This window comes from Platichthys flesus, chromosome 23, assembly GCF_949316205.1.
Source record: "Platichthys flesus chromosome 23, fPlaFle2.1, whole genome shotgun sequence".
Taxonomy (NCBI): domain Eukaryota; kingdom Metazoa; phylum Chordata; class Actinopteri; order Pleuronectiformes; family Pleuronectidae; genus Platichthys; species Platichthys flesus.
The window spans coordinates 5,990,792-6,010,756 of NC_084967.1; the positions used below are offsets into that span (position 1 = coordinate 5,990,792).

General features: G+C 41.6%; 3 protein-coding genes across 5 annotated transcripts; 1 reads left to right on the top strand and 2 right to left on the bottom strand.

The window, feature by feature from the left end:
* Nucleotides 1-5,550: 5,550 nt before the first annotated feature.
* On the bottom strand, nucleotides 5,551-8,888 carry atp23 (ATP23 metallopeptidase and ATP synthase assembly factor homolog). Its single transcript, XM_062382907.1, has 6 exons — nucleotides 8,619-8,888; nucleotides 8,382-8,427; nucleotides 7,580-7,661; nucleotides 7,356-7,493; nucleotides 6,999-7,082; nucleotides 5,551-6,910 (listed from the first exon to the last, which is right to left on the bottom strand). The coding sequence occupies exons 1-6, from the start codon at nucleotides 8,764-8,766 to the stop codon at nucleotides 6,707-6,709; spliced, it is 702 nt and encodes a 233-aa protein (XP_062238891.1). The 5' UTR covers nucleotides 8,767-8,888; the 3' UTR covers nucleotides 5,551-6,706.
* Nucleotides 8,889-9,342: 454 nt separating this feature from the next.
* rpap3 (RNA polymerase II associated protein 3) lies at nucleotides 9,343-14,886 on the top strand. 2 transcript variants are annotated; one of them, XM_062382906.1, is made up of 17 exons: nucleotides 9,343-9,451; nucleotides 10,040-10,196; nucleotides 10,292-10,477; nucleotides 10,561-10,671; nucleotides 10,757-10,884; nucleotides 10,984-11,105; nucleotides 11,180-11,250; nucleotides 11,336-11,470; nucleotides 11,717-11,844; nucleotides 12,079-12,200; nucleotides 12,407-12,477; nucleotides 12,594-12,674; nucleotides 13,019-13,218; nucleotides 13,317-13,500; nucleotides 13,677-13,774; nucleotides 13,928-14,028; nucleotides 14,122-14,886. In XM_062382906.1, exons 2-17 carry the CDS (start codon nucleotides 10,044-10,046, stop codon nucleotides 14,205-14,207), a joined length of 1,977 nt encoding a protein of 658 aa, XP_062238890.1. In that variant the 5' UTR covers nucleotides 9,343-9,451; nucleotides 10,040-10,043; the 3' UTR covers nucleotides 14,208-14,886. The 2 variants fall into 2 exon arrangements, with proteins under 2 accessions (XP_062238890.1, XP_062238889.1); XM_062382905.1 differs by lacking the exon at nucleotides 9,343-9,451 and adding an exon at nucleotides 9,518-9,824.
* Nucleotides 14,887-15,547: 661 nt separating this feature from the next.
* Nucleotides 15,548-19,882, bottom strand: LOC133948927 (uncharacterized). Of its 2 annotated transcripts, XM_062383018.1 has the most exons (8): nucleotides 19,746-19,882; nucleotides 19,368-19,456; nucleotides 18,682-18,744; nucleotides 18,263-18,514; nucleotides 17,930-18,187; nucleotides 16,250-16,498; nucleotides 16,062-16,164; nucleotides 15,548-15,874 (listed from the first exon to the last, which is right to left on the bottom strand). In XM_062383018.1, the coding sequence occupies exons 2-7, from the start codon at nucleotides 19,441-19,443 to the stop codon at nucleotides 16,076-16,078; spliced, it is 987 nt and encodes a 328-aa protein (XP_062239002.1). In that variant the 5' UTR covers nucleotides 19,444-19,456; nucleotides 19,746-19,882; the 3' UTR covers nucleotides 15,548-15,874; nucleotides 16,062-16,075. The 2 variants fall into 2 exon arrangements, with proteins under 2 accessions (XP_062239002.1, XP_062239001.1); XM_062383017.1 differs by having other exon boundaries at nucleotides 19,368-19,871.
* Nucleotides 19,883-19,965: the final 83 nt, after the last annotated feature.

Consider the following 19,965-nt stretch of genomic DNA (forward strand, 5'->3'; position numbering starts at 1 on the left):
TATGTAATTCTTTCATCTTAAAGAGCACAACAGTGTTGTAGATATTTATCTTAAAATGTCCACTGTGTATGATTGAGGTGAAAGGGATCTATTGGCAGTGACATAATTAATCCTAGTGGGTGATCATCTAAATTGTATGAATTGTTGTTTTCTTTACTCTGGAATGGGCCCTTTATATTTTAATACTTTATATTTACATCGGGAGCTGGAACGGGATCGGGAACTCTACACAATGAACCTTTAAAGGTGCAATGTGTAAGAAAATTAACATGAGACTTTAAGTTATGCCAGATCCAATCAGTAACTCAGAAAGGTTTTTACTTTAAGGATTTTAATGGACATATTTTATAAAAATCCTGCCTTTACAGATACCAAACATGTTTTATCTAATTCATTTCTAATTCACTCAGGCATGTAGTATCTAATACATTAACCCACACACAGTCGACTGTGATGCTCAATGTAGTTTTGGCAACATCTGATTGGATGAGGTGGTCATCACATATTCTCTATCAGGATCACCATCCAATTTTATTTGTAATATCAATATATGACGATTGTGTCTCTATCAATAATGGATTATTCTCTATATGGACAGGGGACTCGACCTGTCAAGATGTGACCTAGAATTACTTTCCGAATCGTATTTGTCAATTTCAAAATTGAAACTTTTCTAATTACGAATGACAAACATCTGTAGAACAGAGGAGAATTCCAGTTGGATCAAATACCTTTCAGTGTCCTCGCTTCTCAAGCCACTCCACAGAACGTCGACCATTGTTTACAGTTTTCGGAAGGACTATTTGTTGAAGAACATGAGATCAGTGGATTATTCAGAGAAAACGTGTTTTTCTGATTAGCCTCAACCGACCACATAAGTTTCTGTCTCCTGACTGTGAGAGAGACAGGCCTAAAAGTTGTTTTCCCATCACATTAAATGACAGTACAACATTCATTATCGTGTACACAGAGCTGATAGCTTTAAACATGTCCTTAATTAATCCTCAACTTGCACACATAATTAATTGATTTACATGTAGCACGGCCTCAAACAGTGCCTCCCTGCTGGGGAAGTTAATTGTCAGGTTAGACGGATTCTCCTCCCGGGGATTTGAGCCGTGAATTATAATGATTAATGAAACTTTTTCTTCTTCCACTGTCAGTGTCGCCTGTTAAAAGCCTAATGAATAACACCACCTCCCGAAGTATCTCTCCAAAGAACTTTATTACGTAAAACCAATGCTTTGAGAGGTAACTCACAATTTTACAACCATAAAGTCTGATTAGGTAAAGAGATATCAGACTAAAATTACAGAAGCACAAACGTGGCAGAAATGCTATTTTTTTTATGCCTCATTTATTGTTAATATATTCATTTTTTGTCATAATTTGAAATTTAAGAGCCTGAGGTCTGGGGAGACATTTTAGAGCCATCGCCACAAGGAGGTCCTTAAATACTTTGTGCAGATAAAATCAAGGAACTTTTCAATAATGTATAATTTTTAAAGATTGTGTAAAGACTGAGTCCGGCACAAACCAAAACACACCAGTACTTAAGGTCAAAGCATCCCATGGGTGTATTTTAAAAAGCTTAACGATATCATATTACCGCTTTTATGGGTAATGCTACGACTACAACGTCTACAACTTGATATGATAATACTTTGAAAGGTTGAAACTATGGAAAACGCGCGTATATGCTTTCTTGCTAGTTGATACGAGAAACATGAAGCTCACACCAAAAGACACTTAGCTTAGCACCACAGTTAATAGGAGTTAAGCCACAAGATGTATTACTTACTACTTACTACTTACTACTATTTAGCTATTTTTTAACATTAGATTTAGAGTAGATTTAACTTGATTGTCATTGCAATAAAGTTAAATAAAGTTAAAAGTTAACCCTAACCCTAACCCTACTTATACAATGAAATGCAGTTTAGCGTCAGAAGCACCAGAAGTGCAAAAAAAGGAGTTAAAGTGCAGAGTATTGTGCGTATTTAAAATGTAAATAAATAAGATATGTACAGTAGCAAATATATATGGAATAATACAGTATTAACAGCTTTTGTATGATATAAGAACTATGAGCAGTAAGTAATATATCTGAAGTAGTACAGTATTAACGTAAGGTATTTTATGATATAATAACTTTAAGCAAGATAAATATATAAATATGAATATACTATAGGCAGGATAATACAGTAGTAAAAAAAGTAACAGTGTAGTGCAAGTGTTCAAATGTTCACTGGTTGGAGGAGGTGGTGTGGTCGGGGGGGCTGCCGCTATCACTGCGGTGCAGAGTTCAGCAGGGTGACAGCTGCAGGGATGAAGCTGTTCCTGAACCTGCTAGTCCGGGAACGAAGGACCCTGTAGCGCCTCCCAGAAGGGAGGAGGGCAAACAGTCTCTGGCTGGGGTGAGAGCTGTCCTTGACAATGCTGCTACCTCTCCGCAGACATCTCTTGCCCTGGACAGCTGCAGTGGTGGGGAGTGAGGAACTATTGATGCGTTGGGCAGTTTTCACCACCCTCTGCAGTGACTTCCGGTCCGCAACAGAGCAGCTGCCATACCACACTGAGATGCAGTTAGGGAGGATGCTCTCGATGGTGCAGCGGTAGAAATTCACCAGAATCTGAGGAGACACATGAGCCGTCCTCAGTCTGCTCAGGAAGAAGAGACGCTGGTGAACTTTCTTGACCAGGGTTGAGGTGTTGAGGGTCCAAGAGAGGTCATCAGAGATGTGGACACCCAGGAACTTGAAGCTGGTGACACGCTCGACCTCCGTCCCGTTGATATGGATGGGGGGGGGGGGGGGGGTGTGCTGCCTTTCTTCCTGAAGTCCACGATGAGCTCTTTGGTCTTCTTGGCAACATAGCATAACTTCCCTATTCTTCAAGCGAGGCAAAGCAGCTGCTGATGTTTGCTTTTCATTGAAACTTCTGTCAAGGAAGTGAATTAGCTTATTTTCCTACATCTTCATTAAAATTATATTCCATCTTCTACTACAACTAACGATAGTGCTAATACAGCAAAGGCCTCTAAACTGATCATTGTGCGAATCGTCCGCTGTGCTAGCTGTCCATTTAACTCTTTATGAAACTGTTATATTTCCTCATGATGTGGATGTTAATATATTTGTGCTCATGCATGGTGTCAGCTGATAAAACAAGGTTTGTCGTGGCCATCTTTAGAAGTGCACTCTTGTCCTCAATCAGCTGAACATGATTGTTCTCCTCAGGCTACAGAGCAGGTGACTGGACTCAATATATTTTCTTTGTTCGAGTGTTTCCCCAGAGAGCTGGAGACGGGACACGAGAGCGGCCATCTTGGCCAAAGGATGTCACGTCGCCCGGCTTTTCCCAAGGTCTCATCCTCGGCTCCTTTTCTTTCCGCCACGTTCATGTCAAAGTCATTCCGAAAAAAGGCTCTGGAAGCAAACTCTGTGTGCAAGCTACTCCCCCCAAAACTCATCAGACATTTCTCTGAGAGGACGTATTGTGTCTTCAAAATCCAAATGGCTCCAATATCTCAGCGCTTCTTCAAATCCAGCTAAATTATTCAGCGGCCTCTCATTATCGACTCCACCCAACTCGAGGCCGCGGACACGACTTCACAGAGACAAGTGGGTGTCCTCGCTCCTCGTCGCCTCTCCACGCTACAAGTGAATCTGGCATTATTCTAATTAATGAGACGAGTTCATTAGCACTCTCGGGGTTAATGTGTTGTCCTACAGCAGATTAGCTGGTGGGATTCCAGAGCTGCTGGAGCATCCTAATTAGATCACAGTGGGTGCTGCCTGCTTAAATAGATGGAATAATGAAAGTCGTCGCTCTTCTCAGCGGCGACTTGATTAGTGCCCCCCCTCTCTCCACTCATGAAAGGCCCCCCCCCCCCCCCCCCCCCCCCTCCACTCATGAAAGGCCCGACGTTCACCTGGAACAGAACTCAGGGAAATTGATTAAATTATATGTATCATTAAAACATTGAGAGCTCTTTCTACTCCAGTTTGGATTGGACTTACTTCATAAGTGGGTAAAACCTGACATCTAGTGGACAGGGACGGTGCTGCAGGCGTTAATGAGGACTCCCGACTCAATCTGATCACAGGGTAGCAGCTGATTGGATAATGACTCAGGGTGCAAAGAAATATAGGTACAATTAAGTTTCTCTGCTTGAACTTAAACTGAAATGTTTGTTTGTGTTTCTATTTCTTTTTTTTCTTTTTTTTTTTAGATTGCAGCCCACAAATACTTTATATAAGGCATTTTATCATTATTCTAAAAACATATATGTTGTACTGGACTTGAAATACATGCTGTGGCTGGATATATGCATTTATAGGTCTGGGGGGGACAAGGCCACAGCACTGAATATTTGAAACTTCATTTGAATAGTGCAGTGTGGGTGAGATTAGAGGAAGTGGGAGGGAATTACCTTCTGTGGCTGAAACATCAGATAAGACATAAACTGGATGCTACACCCAGTTGTGCTGCTGTGTCGTGCAACTGTAAGCCCAATAAATAACATACACATGAATGGCTCACTATGATGTAAGTTGGTGTGTTTGAATAATTAATTGAGTCTATGTATAAACTAAATCAAGAGGGAAGAAGTGTGTTCATGGTCTAATAATCACGTTGAATAACTAGAATGATGAATCTTCTCCACAATCCTCCTATGAAACTATATTTAAATTCACTAGATCCAGATTTTTTAATTGGATCTGCGCCGAATTACACGCACTCATAAATAATAGTCCCCTAATCAACGAGATCCATTAATTATTCTCTCATAAATATAGATAAATAAATAACGCCTAAATCTGGACCTAAATTGAATGGGATCTTCCCTGAACCAAACTACACTCTCCCACAAGGTTTTGTGGATATTCATCCCGTAGCTTTTTGGTGTAATGCTGCTAACAAACAAACAAACAAACAACAAACAAACAGATGGAAACACATACTAGGTGGAGGTAATAGCAAAGTTCAGGGAGAGTTGGATTGCTCTAAAAAAAGAGGTCCACACACCTGATGCAGGGCCTCAGGTAAAGCTCAGTGTCAGAATACTTACATTTACGTTCTGAAAAATCTGTTGATAAACTATTTTAGGTGATATTTCAAGATCCTCTCGATGCCCCTGGTCAGCCAAATGCTTTAATATGAAGATGCGAGCCAACCAGTTGCCAACAACTTTATAGGTTCATGACTCTACAGTGGAATTTGTCTTCCTCCCACTTTCTACACCTCTTTTTGTTTAAATTAAGGTATAGCAACTGAATCAGTCAAGGCTGTAGCCATGACTATGTAGGAGTTAACATATTATAATTAAACAGGGTTTGCATTATAATTAAACAGGGTTTGCAGCGAGGACACGGACTCGTGAAATAAATCAACTTACAAATTCTCAACCTTGTTTGTCATGTCTAATTGTGTCAAATGTATTTAGCAGCTAGCATTTGATATGAACACAATTTCCAGCAGTAATTCTGTTGTTTTGCATGATTTCTTTATTTCGTGTACTTGGTTGTACGACATTGGCCAAATCATTTCCTTCTGTTGTCCTCGTGTTAGTCTCCCATTAGTCCCACCGCCTTGAAGACGGTCTCATCATTTCCTCTGTTAAGCTTCTAGAAGTTACTTAATCTTGTCCGCTCATCCCATCCCACCAACCCGCCTTGTTGTTTGGAGCCCACGCTCTTTTTTTGATTTTGCACTGTTCTTCCAGAGGAGAATATTAATATAAGTGGCATATTAACACTACGCCGGCAGATGCGCTGAGTGACTTTGTGATTACGATGCAGAGGCTGTTGTCTTTCAGATAAGCAGAAGTGGAGGAGGCGGAGACAGAGGAGGGAAAGGGAGGATTATGAGGCTAATTCCCTCAAAACGCCTTCCCTCATTAATCTCGGCGAAGCGATACGAGATTCTTGAAAATGCTAATGTCCAATAAAGATGTCGGCAATGACATTTTACTGTGGTGAAGCAGATGTGAACAAAGTTGTCCATGTTGTTGTGGAGGAACTTGAAGGATCCTCTAACAGGATTAAACATAGATGTGTTATAATTTGCAATTTACTCACTAATCCTTTCTCCTTTTTCTGCGCCAAGGTCGAACTCAACGAGAGGGGTGGTCTTGTCCTAAAGATATAACTTGGAAAAACCCACTTATTACAATAATGGGTGAAACATACTTTTTCAGTGGAATCAAACTTTAATTCTAATACATTTAATTCATGCATTACCTGCTCTATTGACAAGAAGTAAGTGGAAGATTGCAACAACAGAAACACTGTACATCCTTTCGTGTCATCAAAGGATTTCACAGCAAACATCGATGGACGAAAAGGAAAACCTTGGATTTTCCTTGAAAGCACCGAATTATCATCTTAAATCTAATGACAAAAAAAAAACCCACCGGTGCCTCAATCAATACTTGACTTGCAGAGCCGAACCAGTCCTTGGAATCCCTTTTTACAGAGTTAGCGTCCGTAGGCTAGGAAATGAAAAGTACCGAAGCTCCTTCCTTTTGCTTTAATTTTCCAAGGACGAATCATTCTCTGGAAATCCTTTTTTTTAAAGGATATGATCGTTTACAAAACAAAGTCAATCTGCGGAGGCGATCGCACCGACCAAGGCCCAGATGCTGTCCAGCTTTGCCGGCAGCCCCAGCAGCCTCGGGACTGACATGAGAAAAGTCACAGCACTATAGGTTCGCGTGGTATCGATCTCTGCTCTCGTATTCTCTGTTGGCAAACTTGGCGTCCTTGTTGCTGTGCGGGATTCGTCCAAAGGGCGCGTGGTCGTTGAAGCACGTGTCGAAGACCTCGTCCACTATTTTCTCCGCCTCCACTCGGCTAATTTTCCTCACAGCCAGGATGGAGCGGAGGGCGCGGCCTCTGACGCATTCCTGTCCGAGGAGAGAGGGTGAGGTTAAGATCTGGATTAGAGAGACTGAGCTGCAAGCTGCCACATCACATTTATCCCAGCCCAGGTACCTGATGATGCTCCTTCAAGCCGAAGTTTAATCTGGCTACTTCGTTGCTAAAGGAGCAGTCGCCACTGAGGTTAGCTGCCCGGATCTGAAACAGTGACCAAAAAATAAATCTTTAAAAACTCAACAAACAAGATTAATGTCATTGTGGGAACTTTTGGGCTTCTCTATAATATTGTGTAGTCTCGAACCCAGACCAGGACCTCGACTGGCTGGCCTGGGTCTGTATACACACTCTAATGATGTAACAGGTTTAATCATGACAACAGGACCAAAACAACACTGGCAGAAACTAAACAGAATCAGATCAGAATCACTTTACACACACACACAGCCGGTGTAGGAACACAGTCTTCCTCACCTCAGAACAAGCGAGGTGTCTGTAGTTGTTGAACCAGTCCACGTGGGCCCGGCAGTGATCGAAGGCGTGGATGAGCTCATGCGTGACCACTCGGGTCATGTGGGACTGCTGGTGGATGTTGTTCTGGCATAAAACGATCTGCAAACCAGAGCAAAGATCCTTACTGGCGGGACACGTTATCTTCCATCTTCTTTTGTAATTATTAATATCATCATCTTTCTTACTTGAGAAGAAGCTGCATCGAAGCCTCCGCTGACGGTCCCGTCACAGTCTTCACAGGAAAAATGTCGGCCTTTAAATATTTTGCTGTGTTGGGAAGAGAAGGCAAAGTCATCTGGGTGCGAATCAATCTGGTATTGATACAAGTATCACAAACAAACCAGCTCAGATTTAAGTTGCAGGATAATACTTTTGAAAGGTTTCATAGACAGAGAGGACTTATCACAAGAAATAATAAATGGCAGGGGTGAGTTTAAAGGAGAAGTGACACTGTTGGAGAAGGTGACAATAGTTAACTGAACGGCGGTCGACAGATCTCAACGCACTGCAAATCAAAGAAACAAATTAAGAAAAGAAAAGAACTTCATCAAGTTCTTGAAGTCTGTCATCACATCTTTGGCTCCCCTAGAAACATTTCTGTTGTTGTTGTATTTTTTTTATAATTTTCAGCTTGTTTCTGTAGTTGCATGTGTTGGGACTTTTTGCAGCTGCATATGTTGTCAAATTGAGGAAGTTCTTTTCTGAATTTGCATGTTTATAGTCTATTTGCATGTGTTTTCTGAATTTGCAGTGCGTTGAGCTCTCTCGGCCACCGTACAAACGCGTACACTTAGGTATCCTGAATACTAATTCTGATTGTTTATTATCAAGATAAGATGCATTATCACAATTATGCTCTTTATTAATATAAACATTATTCCTTCTGTTTTTAACTACTTCTGTGTTTCAACCATTTGTTAAGCAAACGTACATCCTGTCAGCTTGTAATATGAACAGTGTGTACAACAATGACAAACACATACTGACCATCCGGAGCTTTTCATGGCACTGAGGAGGAGTTTGGCATAAGGACCTGGAGGAGACAGAGGCCGGTTAATGTGGTCACTCACACAGACCACTGCTAGCTAACAGAGAGCTAGCTAACGTTAGCAGCTAGCATGTTAATCACAACCACCATGGCAATAAGCATGCGTGTTTCCATATCACTGAGGTGTCTCTGTGTGTGTGAAGGACAGTGAACTGGGACCCGACTGGGACACTCACTGGTGTCCGTCGCGACCTGCAACATGATCTGACACTTGTGGTTGAACGTGAACAGATTCTCCGCGAAGGATCCCTTCTTGTACTTCGGGCTGTTCCTCTCCGGGAATAAGTCGTAGCCATATTCCTCCTCTTGTTTAGTCTGGTCCATGACGGTGAGAAACGTTAACTGCAATCTGGAAGTGCTAGCATCGAGCCCACCCCCCGGTTAGCTTCCTCTAGCTAGCACAGAGAGGTCGTCTGTTGTCAGAGTCACGTGTTTACCAAGGGTCAAAGGTAGAACTAAACAAAAAAGGATCTCTGCTATTTATTTTTTATTATTTAACATTCACCTTGGACATAATAATTCATCCATTGAATTCATTTCAATGAAATTATTTAAAGTTCTAAAATTATTACAATGGAGTTTGTCTTAGAGCCTATTCTTGTATGGATCGTCTATAGAGAATCATCAAACAAGCTGTCAACTTGGAGCGAGATTTGTGGACCAAAACATTTACCAGCGCAATTTCTGCAGCTGCCAGTACAATGATATAACGCAATTATATGAATGCTAATTTACATCGTTGAATAATATATTAATAGTTTTTCAAGGTTATGCTTCTTATTTGTTGCCAATGAGCAGATTTTACCAACTGGTTGAATTGTTGTTGTATTTATTGTAACATAGACGATCTTTGTTGACGCACGGCGCAGTGGCTGCTGGGACTCCGCTGTCATGGCTCCCAACATAAACAGAAAGTGGGACCAGCGACATATTCTGAGAGGCATCAAGCTCAAATCGTGGCAGCGGCAGCACTTCCGGTGGCCACAGAAACTGCCACTGACTTGTAAAGGTAGTTCTGTTTCTTTGAACAGCCTTTTTTTTAAATGGTGATATTACTGTGGGATACTTGTCGGCTTCATTACAAAGTAAACCCCTTCTGAGGACATCATCACTACTTTGCACTGAAACAATGTGCAGCATGTGGACACTTCACTGCGTTACCATTCAGCAGATCAGATCATACATTGATCCAAACAGTGTGGCATCTAGGGCAGCTGCCTTCACGTTTCAGTGGCAGGTTCTGTTGACACCGGAAGTGCCTCCACGAGCGACCGCTGCCACGGTTTGAGCTTTTGCCCTGACTGCATTTTGTAGAAGCACTAAGCGAAAGTAGCCACAGCTCGACGCGGAGTGTGTTTTCCTTCAGGAGTGAGACGCGACAGGTACTTTACCAGATTCAAGTAACCACAGAGAGTCTTATTTATTCACTCTAATCTTAGTGTATCGCTTTTCTGCTAGCTAGCTAACTAGCTGCTAGCCAGCGTGACTCTCGTGTTTCCTTTCTGCCTGAAACAGCATCGACCACAACGACAGCAGCGACTGTTGTGACCATTGACTGTGTAAACAAGGTTGTGACTTACAAATCCGTGTTCCACAGTAACATGTCCGGGGGAAACAAAGCTATCGAGCTGCAGCTTCAGATGCGACAAAACGCGGAGGAGCTGCACAGCTTCATGAAGGAGCTGGACGGCTGGGAGTGTGACATGAAGACGAAGGATGAGGAGCTTCGGACAGGAGGAGCACAGGAGACCGGGGTGAGACCCTGCTGCTCGTGTTGGTCCTCCTCAGGAGCAGGTCATGTTCTGGATCCCCCCCTCAGGTGTCAGCATCTCTGTTTCATTTGTTGCAGGAGAAACTGCCACCTGTGCGCAACAAAAAATTCAAAACAAAGATGAGGGAGAAGAGGAAGAAGAAGACGGAGCATGCTGGGATCTGTGATGCTGGGAATGGTGTTGCTGGGAATGGTGACGCAAATCTCCAACAATCGTCGAGGATAAAGGGGTCTGATTATCGATCATGGGACAAGTTTGACGTGGTAGTTAACACATTCTTATGCACTATACTTCAGATGACAAGTGAAATGGTGGAGTGGGTTGTAAAGTGCTTCCGTGTTCGCAGGACGAGGCTCTGGCCGAGATGGATAAAGAAGAAAGTCCAGTCGAGTCAAACGAGTCGGACTCAGAGGAAGTCGCAGTCGATCGAGAGAAAGCTCTGTCGCAGAAGGAGAAGGTAAACACCGAATAGGAAGTGCTGAAAGGAAACAAAGCGGAAATGATGATTTCTTACCTAAAGTATTTAACTTTTTCATTTTCAGGGTAATAAGTTGTTCAAGGAAGGGAAGTATGACGATGCCATTGAGTGTTACACCCGAGGGATGAGTGCAGATCCTTACAACCCTGTGCTTCCCACCAACCGAGCCACCTCCTTCTTCAGACTCAAGAAGTAAAGCACAGATCACGTGGCTGCTGATTTTTTCTGATGTCACATTGGTGAAATGTTTTGTTGTCATCCTGCTAATTTGTTCATCTTTGCTCATCGCAGGTTTTCTGTGGCGGAGTCCGACTGCAACTTAGCAATCGCTCTGGACAGCAACTACTTTAAAGCTTATGCGCGAAGAGGAGCGTCGCGGTTTGCACTGAAGAATTATCAATCTGCTTTAGAAGGTAAAGAAGCAAAACTATTTGATCCCCACTCCATCTTGATTCCTCTGAGATAACATAAATCTTCCTCTGGATAGATTATAAGATGGTTCTGAGGCTTGACCCCGGGAACACGGAAGCACAGAATGAAGTGAAGAAGATCAATGAGGTGAGTGGGATCAGATCTGATGAGTGTCATTTCTCAAGCTTTCCTATTTTCTTTTATGCAACACGTTTTTGCTTCGTGGTTTCAGGCCCTCGGGAAGGATGCACCAACTTTCCAGAGTGAAGCCACGCAGCCGCAGGAGGCTTCCACAGTCGACCCTGAGCAGCAGGGACTGATGGAGGAACAGCAGAGGAGGCAGGAGGCCGTTCTACAAAAAGACAGAGTAAGATATTTTGTGGTTTTCCCAGTTGGACACATCAGCTCACACTAAAAACGTGCACACGGAATATCGGAAGATCAAATAACGTGTGGGGCAAGTTTACTCACCTATGCAGTGATCATGTTTAATGCTGTTAAGTTATATATGTAATTGCACCAGAGACAAAAATTCCTTACACTGTGGGTCAAAGGGACATTTTCTGTTCACTTTTCCCCCAATTGGTTTATGCTTTCTGATTGTGCCTCTCAGGGGAATGCTTATTTCAAAGAGGGGAAGTACGAAGCAGCCCTCGAGTGCTACAGCCGAGGTATGGAGGCAGACGGCCTGAACGTCCTGCTCCCCGCCAACAGAGCCATGGCCTTCCTGAAGCTTGAGAAGTAAGCACATCGTTTTATCTTTACTGTAAAATAAAACATCTCAAGGGAGGCAATATTTATATTGTAGAGGAAATACTTAATACTTTCAAAAGGGGTCAATATGGACCATGTGTTTTTGTCTAACTCTTAATACAGCAAAAAAACTAAATTACATTTATTTAAATTCTGTTAAATTGCAGAAATATTGTTCCGAAGTTAAAGAATGACATCATACCTTTTCTTAATTTGTTGCAGGTATAATGAGGCAGAGGAAGACTGCACTAAAGCCATTTATCTGGACAGGACTTACTCCAAGGCTTTTGCCCGTCGAGCAACAGCCAGAGTGGCTTTAAGGAAACTGGAGGAGGCCAAACAAGGTGCTGCACAGAACAACACAAAAAGATGCAGCAGATGCACATTCTGTCTCTCCATCTACTTATTGTTTCTTTGTCGCCTTTTCTTATCCTGCATCAAGTCAGTTACCAGATCTGTTTAATTACCAAGTTATCTCAGTCGTCTTGACATTATTTTTACGTTAAATTGTGATTATTTGTATTTAAAGTTTTGTGATGTGTATTCTCAGACTTTCAGGAGGTGTTGAAGCTGGAGCCAGGGAACAAACAGGCCTTGAATGAACTCCAGAAACTCCAGATTGTACGTTTCAAAATATTTTAGTTCCTGTGCAAATATTGAAGTAAAGAATGAATGATCTTCTGGTGCTTGAATTCATTTCTGGTGTCTGACTTGCCTCCTCTCTTCTCTTGTTACAGAGTGGACTTCTTCAAGCAGACGACAGCTCAAAGAGGAGAACAGTTCAGCCGATTGATAAACCATCTCATCTGCGCTCAACCGTGAGTTCCTCTTTATTTTTAGACTGTCACAGAAAATTGACAATGTGAGGAAATTATTGTTAGAAATGACTGTTTGAGGAATCTAATACTAATGAGTATTTATGTTTATAAATAACGATTGCCAACAGTGAGTTATACTTGAAACGAGTAGATAAGTTAAAGTAATTCACATGTGTAATCTTCCCCATCGGCTCCATCACCTGGGTTCAACACATTTAATCAACACGTTTATAGCATTGGGCCTTAGTGTCCAGCAGGTGGCAGCAGACATCAGTGCATCACTTCATTATTATGTTTGATTGGGGGAAGAAACCTGTCTGTGTTTTCTGTCTGATGTTCTCCAGAAACCTCTGAGGAGAATTGAAATTGAGGAAGTCAGTGGGAAAGCTACGGTGCCTGAGGTGGAGTCAAGTGGGTCCAAGACCTTGATCCAGGAAGTGGTGAGGCAGCCTGAGGACTCCTCCTCTCCACTGTCCACTTCCCCCAGCGCCAAAATAATCAAAATCGAGGAGATGGCGGACGCCCCCGCGCACATATCAGAAAAGTTGGTGACACTGTTTAATTACTGGTTGAAACCATTTGACTAATTTCAGTCATTATGTAGATTATTATATTGGTTTGTGTTGTGCCTTCGCTCACCAGACTCCCTCCCAGCAGACAGACTGAACAACCAGCGCAGGTTGTAATCAGTCACACACCTGAAACAACCAACAACACCCCCTCATTAGTTATAGACCTGCCCCCCCCACCCACCAGCAGCTTCCAGCTGGAGGCCGACATCCGCAAGATCGGAAAGCAGCCAGAAGTGATTTACAGATATCTGAGGGTGAGCTGAGCTTTTACATATTATAACATATTGCAGGCATCACATTGAACATAGAATTTTCGTCACTTTCTTCTAAATTAAATGTTATGACCATGATAACTGATTTTCAGACTTGATTAGCATTTCAAATAAACAACATGGCAATATAATTTTGTTCATCTTTTCTCGTCTTGCAGCAAATCAAGGCTGAATCTTACACTAAGATTTTACAAAACTCCCTCGAACCCGACATCCTCAATCAGATCCTGTCGACGCTGAACGAGTTCTATACAAAGTAAGTTTTTTGATAAAAATGCCCAGAGAATAACTACAAGAGCCAATTTCTTTTGTAAATTGTGAATATTTTTAAAATTAGTTTTCTTTGTTCTTGTTAAGTGCATTTGTATTTACTTGTTTGCATTGTATAATAAGATAAGTGCTTCTGTAGGAATGAAACGCCTGCTGTTATACTGGAGATCCTCAGCAGTCTATCGAGTGTGCGGCGCTTCAACATGGCTGTGATGTTCATGTCGTCCACAGAGAAGAAAGGTAAGAGAGTGTTAAATATGCAGAAGCAGACGACTCACGCTTTCCTCGTATCTTTTTCATGTTGATGATCGCTGTGTGTTTTCTATGCTCCAGCGCTGAAAGACCTGTTTGACTTCCTTCACCGAGCGGAGCTGGAAGAATCAGCCGTCGCACTCTTACAGAAGAAGTACGGCGTGTGACGCTCCCAGTCTCAAGCAACAAACTTTAACATCAACACAGAGCGCCACTCCGAATTCAAAGCAAATGAATTGTTAGTTTTTATTAATCAATTAACTTCCATTAAAGTTACTTAAAGGGATAGTTTACCCAGATGGGAAATTTCACTCTTCTACTCACCACTAGGACGATGGAGGGCTGGGTGAAGTGTCTGAGTCCACAAAACATTTGGGAGTATCAGGGGTAAACTTTGTTGCAGCAGAATCAAATACAATTGAAGTCAATGGTGAGCTATTCTTCAGACGTAATAAAACTGAAAAGCCTCCATACTGCTTGAAGTAGTGAACTATCCCTGTATGGTTTTTTAAAAAGCTTCATCTCTATATGCAGATACAGCTTTCTATACATTCTCATACTGTGAACATGTTGATGTGTTAGCATGGAGCCAGGTTACTGCATCTTACAAGTCGTCAAACCTCATCTAGGATGCATGTCTTTTCAACAGAAGTGTGACTTTATCTTGAACTCAGTGTAAAAGCATGGATTGGTCTCTGTGAGTACTTTACCCAGTGTGAATGTTCATCTCATTTGTTAAAAAAGTTAACTGACATCGCTCTGGACTAAACCTGCTGTTGCAAACTGTTGTGTATATGTAGAGTTTGGACAACTGAATGACAAATAAAAGGTGTATTTTGTAATTTACACGTGGGCTGTTATTGGGTCCCTTCAACTACATCCACCTCATTTTGTTCTTGGGTCACAAAAGGTTTGAGGTGTTTTGTTCTATTTTAAACGCTACGTTATGAATTCCATGTTTTTGTGTTGCGACACAATTTATTTTCAAACATATAATTTTAGCTGAGACATATCTTGCATTTTGAGGGAATATACAAATAAAAGGGTTAACAGAAGGGGACAGGGCAGCTTTTTAAAATCCAAACGAAAGCGATTAGAAGCCACCGGTAAGTACCTCTGACAAAGTATTCACCAGCGGACTGATATCAACCCATGGTATAGATACGGATAACAAAACATGTACCAATAAATACATGAAACTGACCTATAAGCCTTTTATGTAACCACTTTCAATTTCCCTTTAATATGTAGTAAGATTGACTAATTGTAGTTTCAGTTTCCAGATCTTTGTGGTGTGCCATCAACATTCAGCCACCAGGTAGAGCCAAAGCTAAACTAGAAAAGTGATCTCAAGAGTTAAACTACTACACTCCCACAGTGGTGTTTTTCCAAGTTACTCTCCTCACCTTCCTGTGATTAGTTTCATTGACCTTTAATCATGTTCAGCACACAGCAGCTTGACTCAGCAGCCGGAGCAGAAGTAACTGAGAAACATGTTGGATCTGTTTTAAGATTTTAATTGAAGCGTGAGACAGCGTTTTTACAAATCTGATAACTCTTGTTAGAGAAGTCAGTGTATATCATTTAAGCATCCGAACATTTTTAGACTCTTCAGCTAAATCAGTGTTGAGGACAAATCAACCATTTCTGACGTCCAGCGCTCCTTTCTCCACACTGTGGACATTTAACCCCTTTTCCACGTCCCTCCCTGCGATGTGCAAACAGGGATCAGCCCTCTGTCAACATGTGAGGCCAGTGCAAAGGAGTCATTTATATGAGTGTGTGAGTCACACCAGCTTCAGAGATTTCTTTGTCACTTATTCATCCGCTGAACCTAGATTTGTATGAGGGAAAGAAAAATAAGATAGTGCCACAGTTTAAATACTGGACTGCTTATTAGTGAGATAATATGTGGGGAGCAGGTAAAAGACAAATTAAGAGTAAAACAATAAATGAATACAATCCATCATGTTGCTTGGATTATGAATATAATTCTCCCTGCTCCAGTGTAAGAGCCTCACCTGTGTGCAGTGGATCACAGTGAAAAGGCGACAGTCATCATGGAGGCCAACAGCAGCAGTGCTGAGGTCTCTTCAGGACGAACAGACCGGTTTCGATTTGACCCTGAAGACACAGACAAGCAGAGTGCAGGTCAGGACAGTGTCACTAGGATAAGAGTGTACATCAGAGCATGTTCCAGCTCATCTACCTTTTACTTGTACACTTTTAAACACTGTGGCTGTCCTCCTGGAAGCAGTGTTTTGAGCCTCGCACTTCAGGGTGACAGATTGAAGCGGATGATCCAATGTCATCTCGATCACGTTGCCCCTCACGGTCTGACCGTCCACAGACGACAAGTAGCGACAAGATGGCAGACACTCGGCGGAACACGTGAACTCATACTTTTGTGCGATTTCTATAAGGTCGGGGCCTTCGATCTGGACCTTTGATGGACCGGCTGAAACAAAGATGGTGAGGACAGGTCAAGACATCACAAGTTTTAACTGTATGTGATTCAATAATACAAATGTAATAGACTACATCAATGCAAACCATGAAGAAGACCCAGAAGTTTGTAAGAAAACTCTGAAGGCTGTTTTTAAAAATGGTAATAATGTTTTGTGAAAAGAATTTCAGAGGTCAAGTACTGCAGGGTTGCCAGGTCTATGGTTCTCGTGGAATAGGGTTACTTTTAAAGTTGCTGCAGATTGAGTACACCTGTTTTGCTGTGAAAATATAATGTTTAACCTTATATACGATAAACAGGTATGCTGAAATTCAGTATATATACACATAACCCAATTACACAGAACACACAATCTTAATGGTTATGTTTTTCCTTTCTCTTACCCATTTCCTTCTCTACCTGCCTTGAAGACATACACTTACTGTTTAAAAGTCTTTTACTTTTATAAGTACAAGAATACACCTCATCATGGTAATTCACAAAAACACTGACAGGTTTAAATGTTGTGGCTCATTTTTATATATTGTGAATAGCATATATTATTAAACGTTGTGAATTAACCTGATACGCTTTATCAACTGAAACAAGGTAAATAAAATGCCAAGAATAGATAAATAGTCTATTTACAGATGTATGTATTGTAAGTATATGATTGAAATACAGTGAAGCAACAAAATGAGGTGTTTCAATTGAAATAAAGCACTACATTAACAACAGTAAATCCATAGGACATAAACTCATGTTATCCAGGCCTGTGGAGAATTACTTACTGTCTTATTAAACAATATTGTTTTAGGACCTTGGTTAAAGAACTGTTTTAAACAACCGTGTGAGTTCTGGTGTTGGGCTGGTTTTGTCTCACAGATCTGGCAACGCTGCAGTTACTTAGAATTGTGCAACATCTTTCAAAGTAAAAGTAAACATCAGTATCAGTATCAGTATTTCTTCCTCAATTAATCTTCATGAGTAATGAGATAATTAGCTAACATGTTGACGTTAGTTAAATTTAAATATTACAACATGCTTGTTTGCTTTCTTGCTTTGAGTTAAATAGAAGGTTTACACCACCGTCATGCTGAATAAACCACTGCTAGCTTAGCTTAGCATACAGAGTGGACACATGGGGAAACAGCTAGCTTAGCATAATGACTGGACACATGGTGAATAGCTAGCTTAGCTCTATATTATCTAATTGTATGTAGCATTTCAGCTAAGCTAACCTGCTCATTGTGAATGTGTCCCTTCAGACAGGGGTCAACCTTCTCATATGACCCTTTGCAAAAAAGCAAATAAGCCAATTTCCCTTTGTTGAATAGCTAGAAGCTAACATCACCGTGCAGGGGCCTATCTAGGATCCTGGTACTCTCCAGGTTTGAGGCCTTAACTTTCAGCCACAGGTAAATCACGAAACTGTTGACTTACTTATCACAGTAATGCGCCGCGAGGCAGAGACAAACAGCCCAGACACACTGTTAGTGGCTCTGCAGGTGAGCACCGTGGAGTTCTTCATCTCCTGAGGAACGATAGAGATCACATTCCCTTGACCACCGATCCACGGGCCATGATCTGACCTCCAGGTGTAGGAGCAAGATGGCCGACAGTGGGCGTGGCAGCTGTAGGTGTGGCTCACGGTCGGATTCATCAACTCAGCGCCTGTGATGGAAATGTTGGCAGGTCCGTCTAAGGAAAGGAGAGGGATCAGAGACATCAGGACATTTAGGTCCTGAAGGATCTCATACTACTGACACCTCTTACCTAACACCTGCAGTTTCTTCGTTGTCGTGGCGGTCTGCCCTGTGTCCTCCTCTGTGGCCGTGCACGACACCATTAAAGCCTCCACCCACTGGTTTACAGTGAAGGCCAGTACGTTGCCCTGACCCTGAGCGGTCTGCCCATCCAGAGACATGGAGTAGAGACATCCAGTGCATCCGGCGGCATCACACTCAACGGTGCTCGGCACCCCCACCGTCACGTAGTCCGGACCGATTATCGTTACAGTCACTCCTCCTGAAAATGTCCCCAATGGAGGAACTTTCATTTTCACATTTATTTACAGCAATCAGACTGAGATATGATGATTTCATTGTATCTTGGTATTTAATATTTAACATAGACTGCATTACATTTACATTTAGTAAAGATTTTTTGTTTGATTAAATTTTAAAATCACTTACTGTTATCATCACTTTCACCTTGGTCAGGCTGCTCTCCATCCGAAGACAGTACAGACTGAAGTCCTATCAGGCAGTAGAAAATACTGACACTTAGCATTGTCTGCTGGTGTCACTACTCTGCCCTTTTACCATGATTTTATGAATGTCGCTTTAGGCCCCAGACATTATATAGCTTTCAAAATGCATCATTCAGAATAAAACAAAAGGAAAATTAAGACCATTATGCTGAAAATGGTCTCTTGTGAGTAATATAATGCTGTGTTAGTTGGTTAGGTTTACTGTTGTATATGGTGGAGGTGGAACTTACTGTGATTTACATATTGTTGCGTAACTTACTATATAACACTTATCTGCTATTTAGTCATATAAACACATACTGATATATCCTCAATGTATATACTATATAAAATCATATATTGTATTGTATGTGAAATCTTAATATGCTTAGGGGCTACTAACAATAGCTTTAAAATATAAATAAAAATGAAATGAAAATGAAATAACATTGTAGGGTATAATCAACATCAATCACATTTAAAGCAGGTAATATACAGAGAAAGTGGTTTTAATAGTATAAACATAACAAAAACAAGAGTCAAAGTCCGTGCGGAAGCATTAATGTACGCTTCAAAATTCAACCCTCCCACTGTGATTTTTATCAAAAGTAAAAGAAATCCTTGCGTTACCTGCCAGAAACAGCAGCAACAAAAGTCTGCTGAGGTTCGAGAGTCGGCTGGTCTTAGACGTGCAGGTCTGATCCATCTTCTGTAAGGATCTGACGTTTAAAGGCCACCAGGAAATAAGGGATATGTCAAGCATTAGCAGGCACTCCGCTCTTATCTAAGTGAGCTGGTAAGAAGCATATCTGCCTCATTGGTCAGTCTGATGATAATATACTGACTGGATTGTTACCATAGTGGACATAATAAAAAAAATAGTTTCTCTTTAAATTTATTTTCCCAGATTTTCTAGCATCAGCATTTTCAACATAATTATGATTGAATATTTCCTCAGTTTTTCAGCTGAGTTGAGAGTCCCCTGCAGTCGCCGGAGGAAGTTCTTACGTTTCTGGCTCAGATCCAGTCTGAAGGAGTGATCTGCAAACTGTATTGGTTCCAAGAGTGAGTCCAAAACACGGAATGTCACAGTTCTGATCTCTGTAAAGACGAAAATGCAGATTTAAAAAAAAAGGCTGTTGGCATTAGTCCTAGAGTCAAGCAGCGGAGGCTGATATGAAGTGTGAGTCACCGTATTATTCACTTCGGCCCTCCCAGTTGGTGACCT

What these genes read in the sequence shown, in the direction of transcription:
- atp23 (XM_062382907.1), bottom strand. Translation starts at nt 8,766, where the DNA reads ATGGACCAGACTAAACAAGAGGAGGAATATGGCTACGACTTATTCCCG. An exon ending in GCCATGAAAAGCTCCGGATG is followed by an intron (nt 7,662 to 8,381) that starts GTCAGTATGTGT and finishes TTCCCAACACAG; the next exon opens with CAAAATATTTAAAGGCCGAC. An exon ending in GACACCTCGCTTGTTCTGAG is followed by an intron (nt 7,083 to 7,355) that starts GTGAGGAAGACT and finishes TCACTGTTTCAG; the next exon opens with ATCCGGGCAGCTAACCTCAG.
- rpap3 (XM_062382906.1), top strand. Translation starts at nt 10,044, where the DNA reads ATGTCCGGGGGAAACAAAGCTATCGAGCTGCAGCTTCAGATGCGACAA. An exon ending in CCCGCGCACATATCAGAAAA is followed by an intron (nt 13,219 to 13,316) that starts GTTGGTGACACT and finishes TTCGCTCACCAG; the next exon opens with ACTCCCTCCCAGCAGACAGA. An exon ending in TGATTTACAGATATCTGAGG is followed by an intron (nt 13,501 to 13,676) that starts GTGAGCTGAGCT and finishes CTCGTCTTGCAG; the next exon opens with CAAATCAAGGCTGAATCTTA.
- LOC133948927 (XM_062383017.1), bottom strand. Translation starts at nt 19,500, where the DNA reads ATGCTTGACATATCCCTTATTTCCTGGTGGCCTTTAAACGTCAGATCC. An exon ending in AGGTGAAAGTGATGATAACA is followed by an intron (nt 18,515 to 18,681) that starts GTAAGTGATTTT and finishes GGACATTTTCAG; the next exon opens with GAGGAGTGACTGTAACGATA. An exon ending in GCGGCGCATTACTGTGATAA is followed by an intron (nt 16,499 to 17,929) that starts GTAAGTCAACAG and finishes TCTTTGTTTCAG; the next exon opens with CCGGTCCATCAAAGGTCCAG.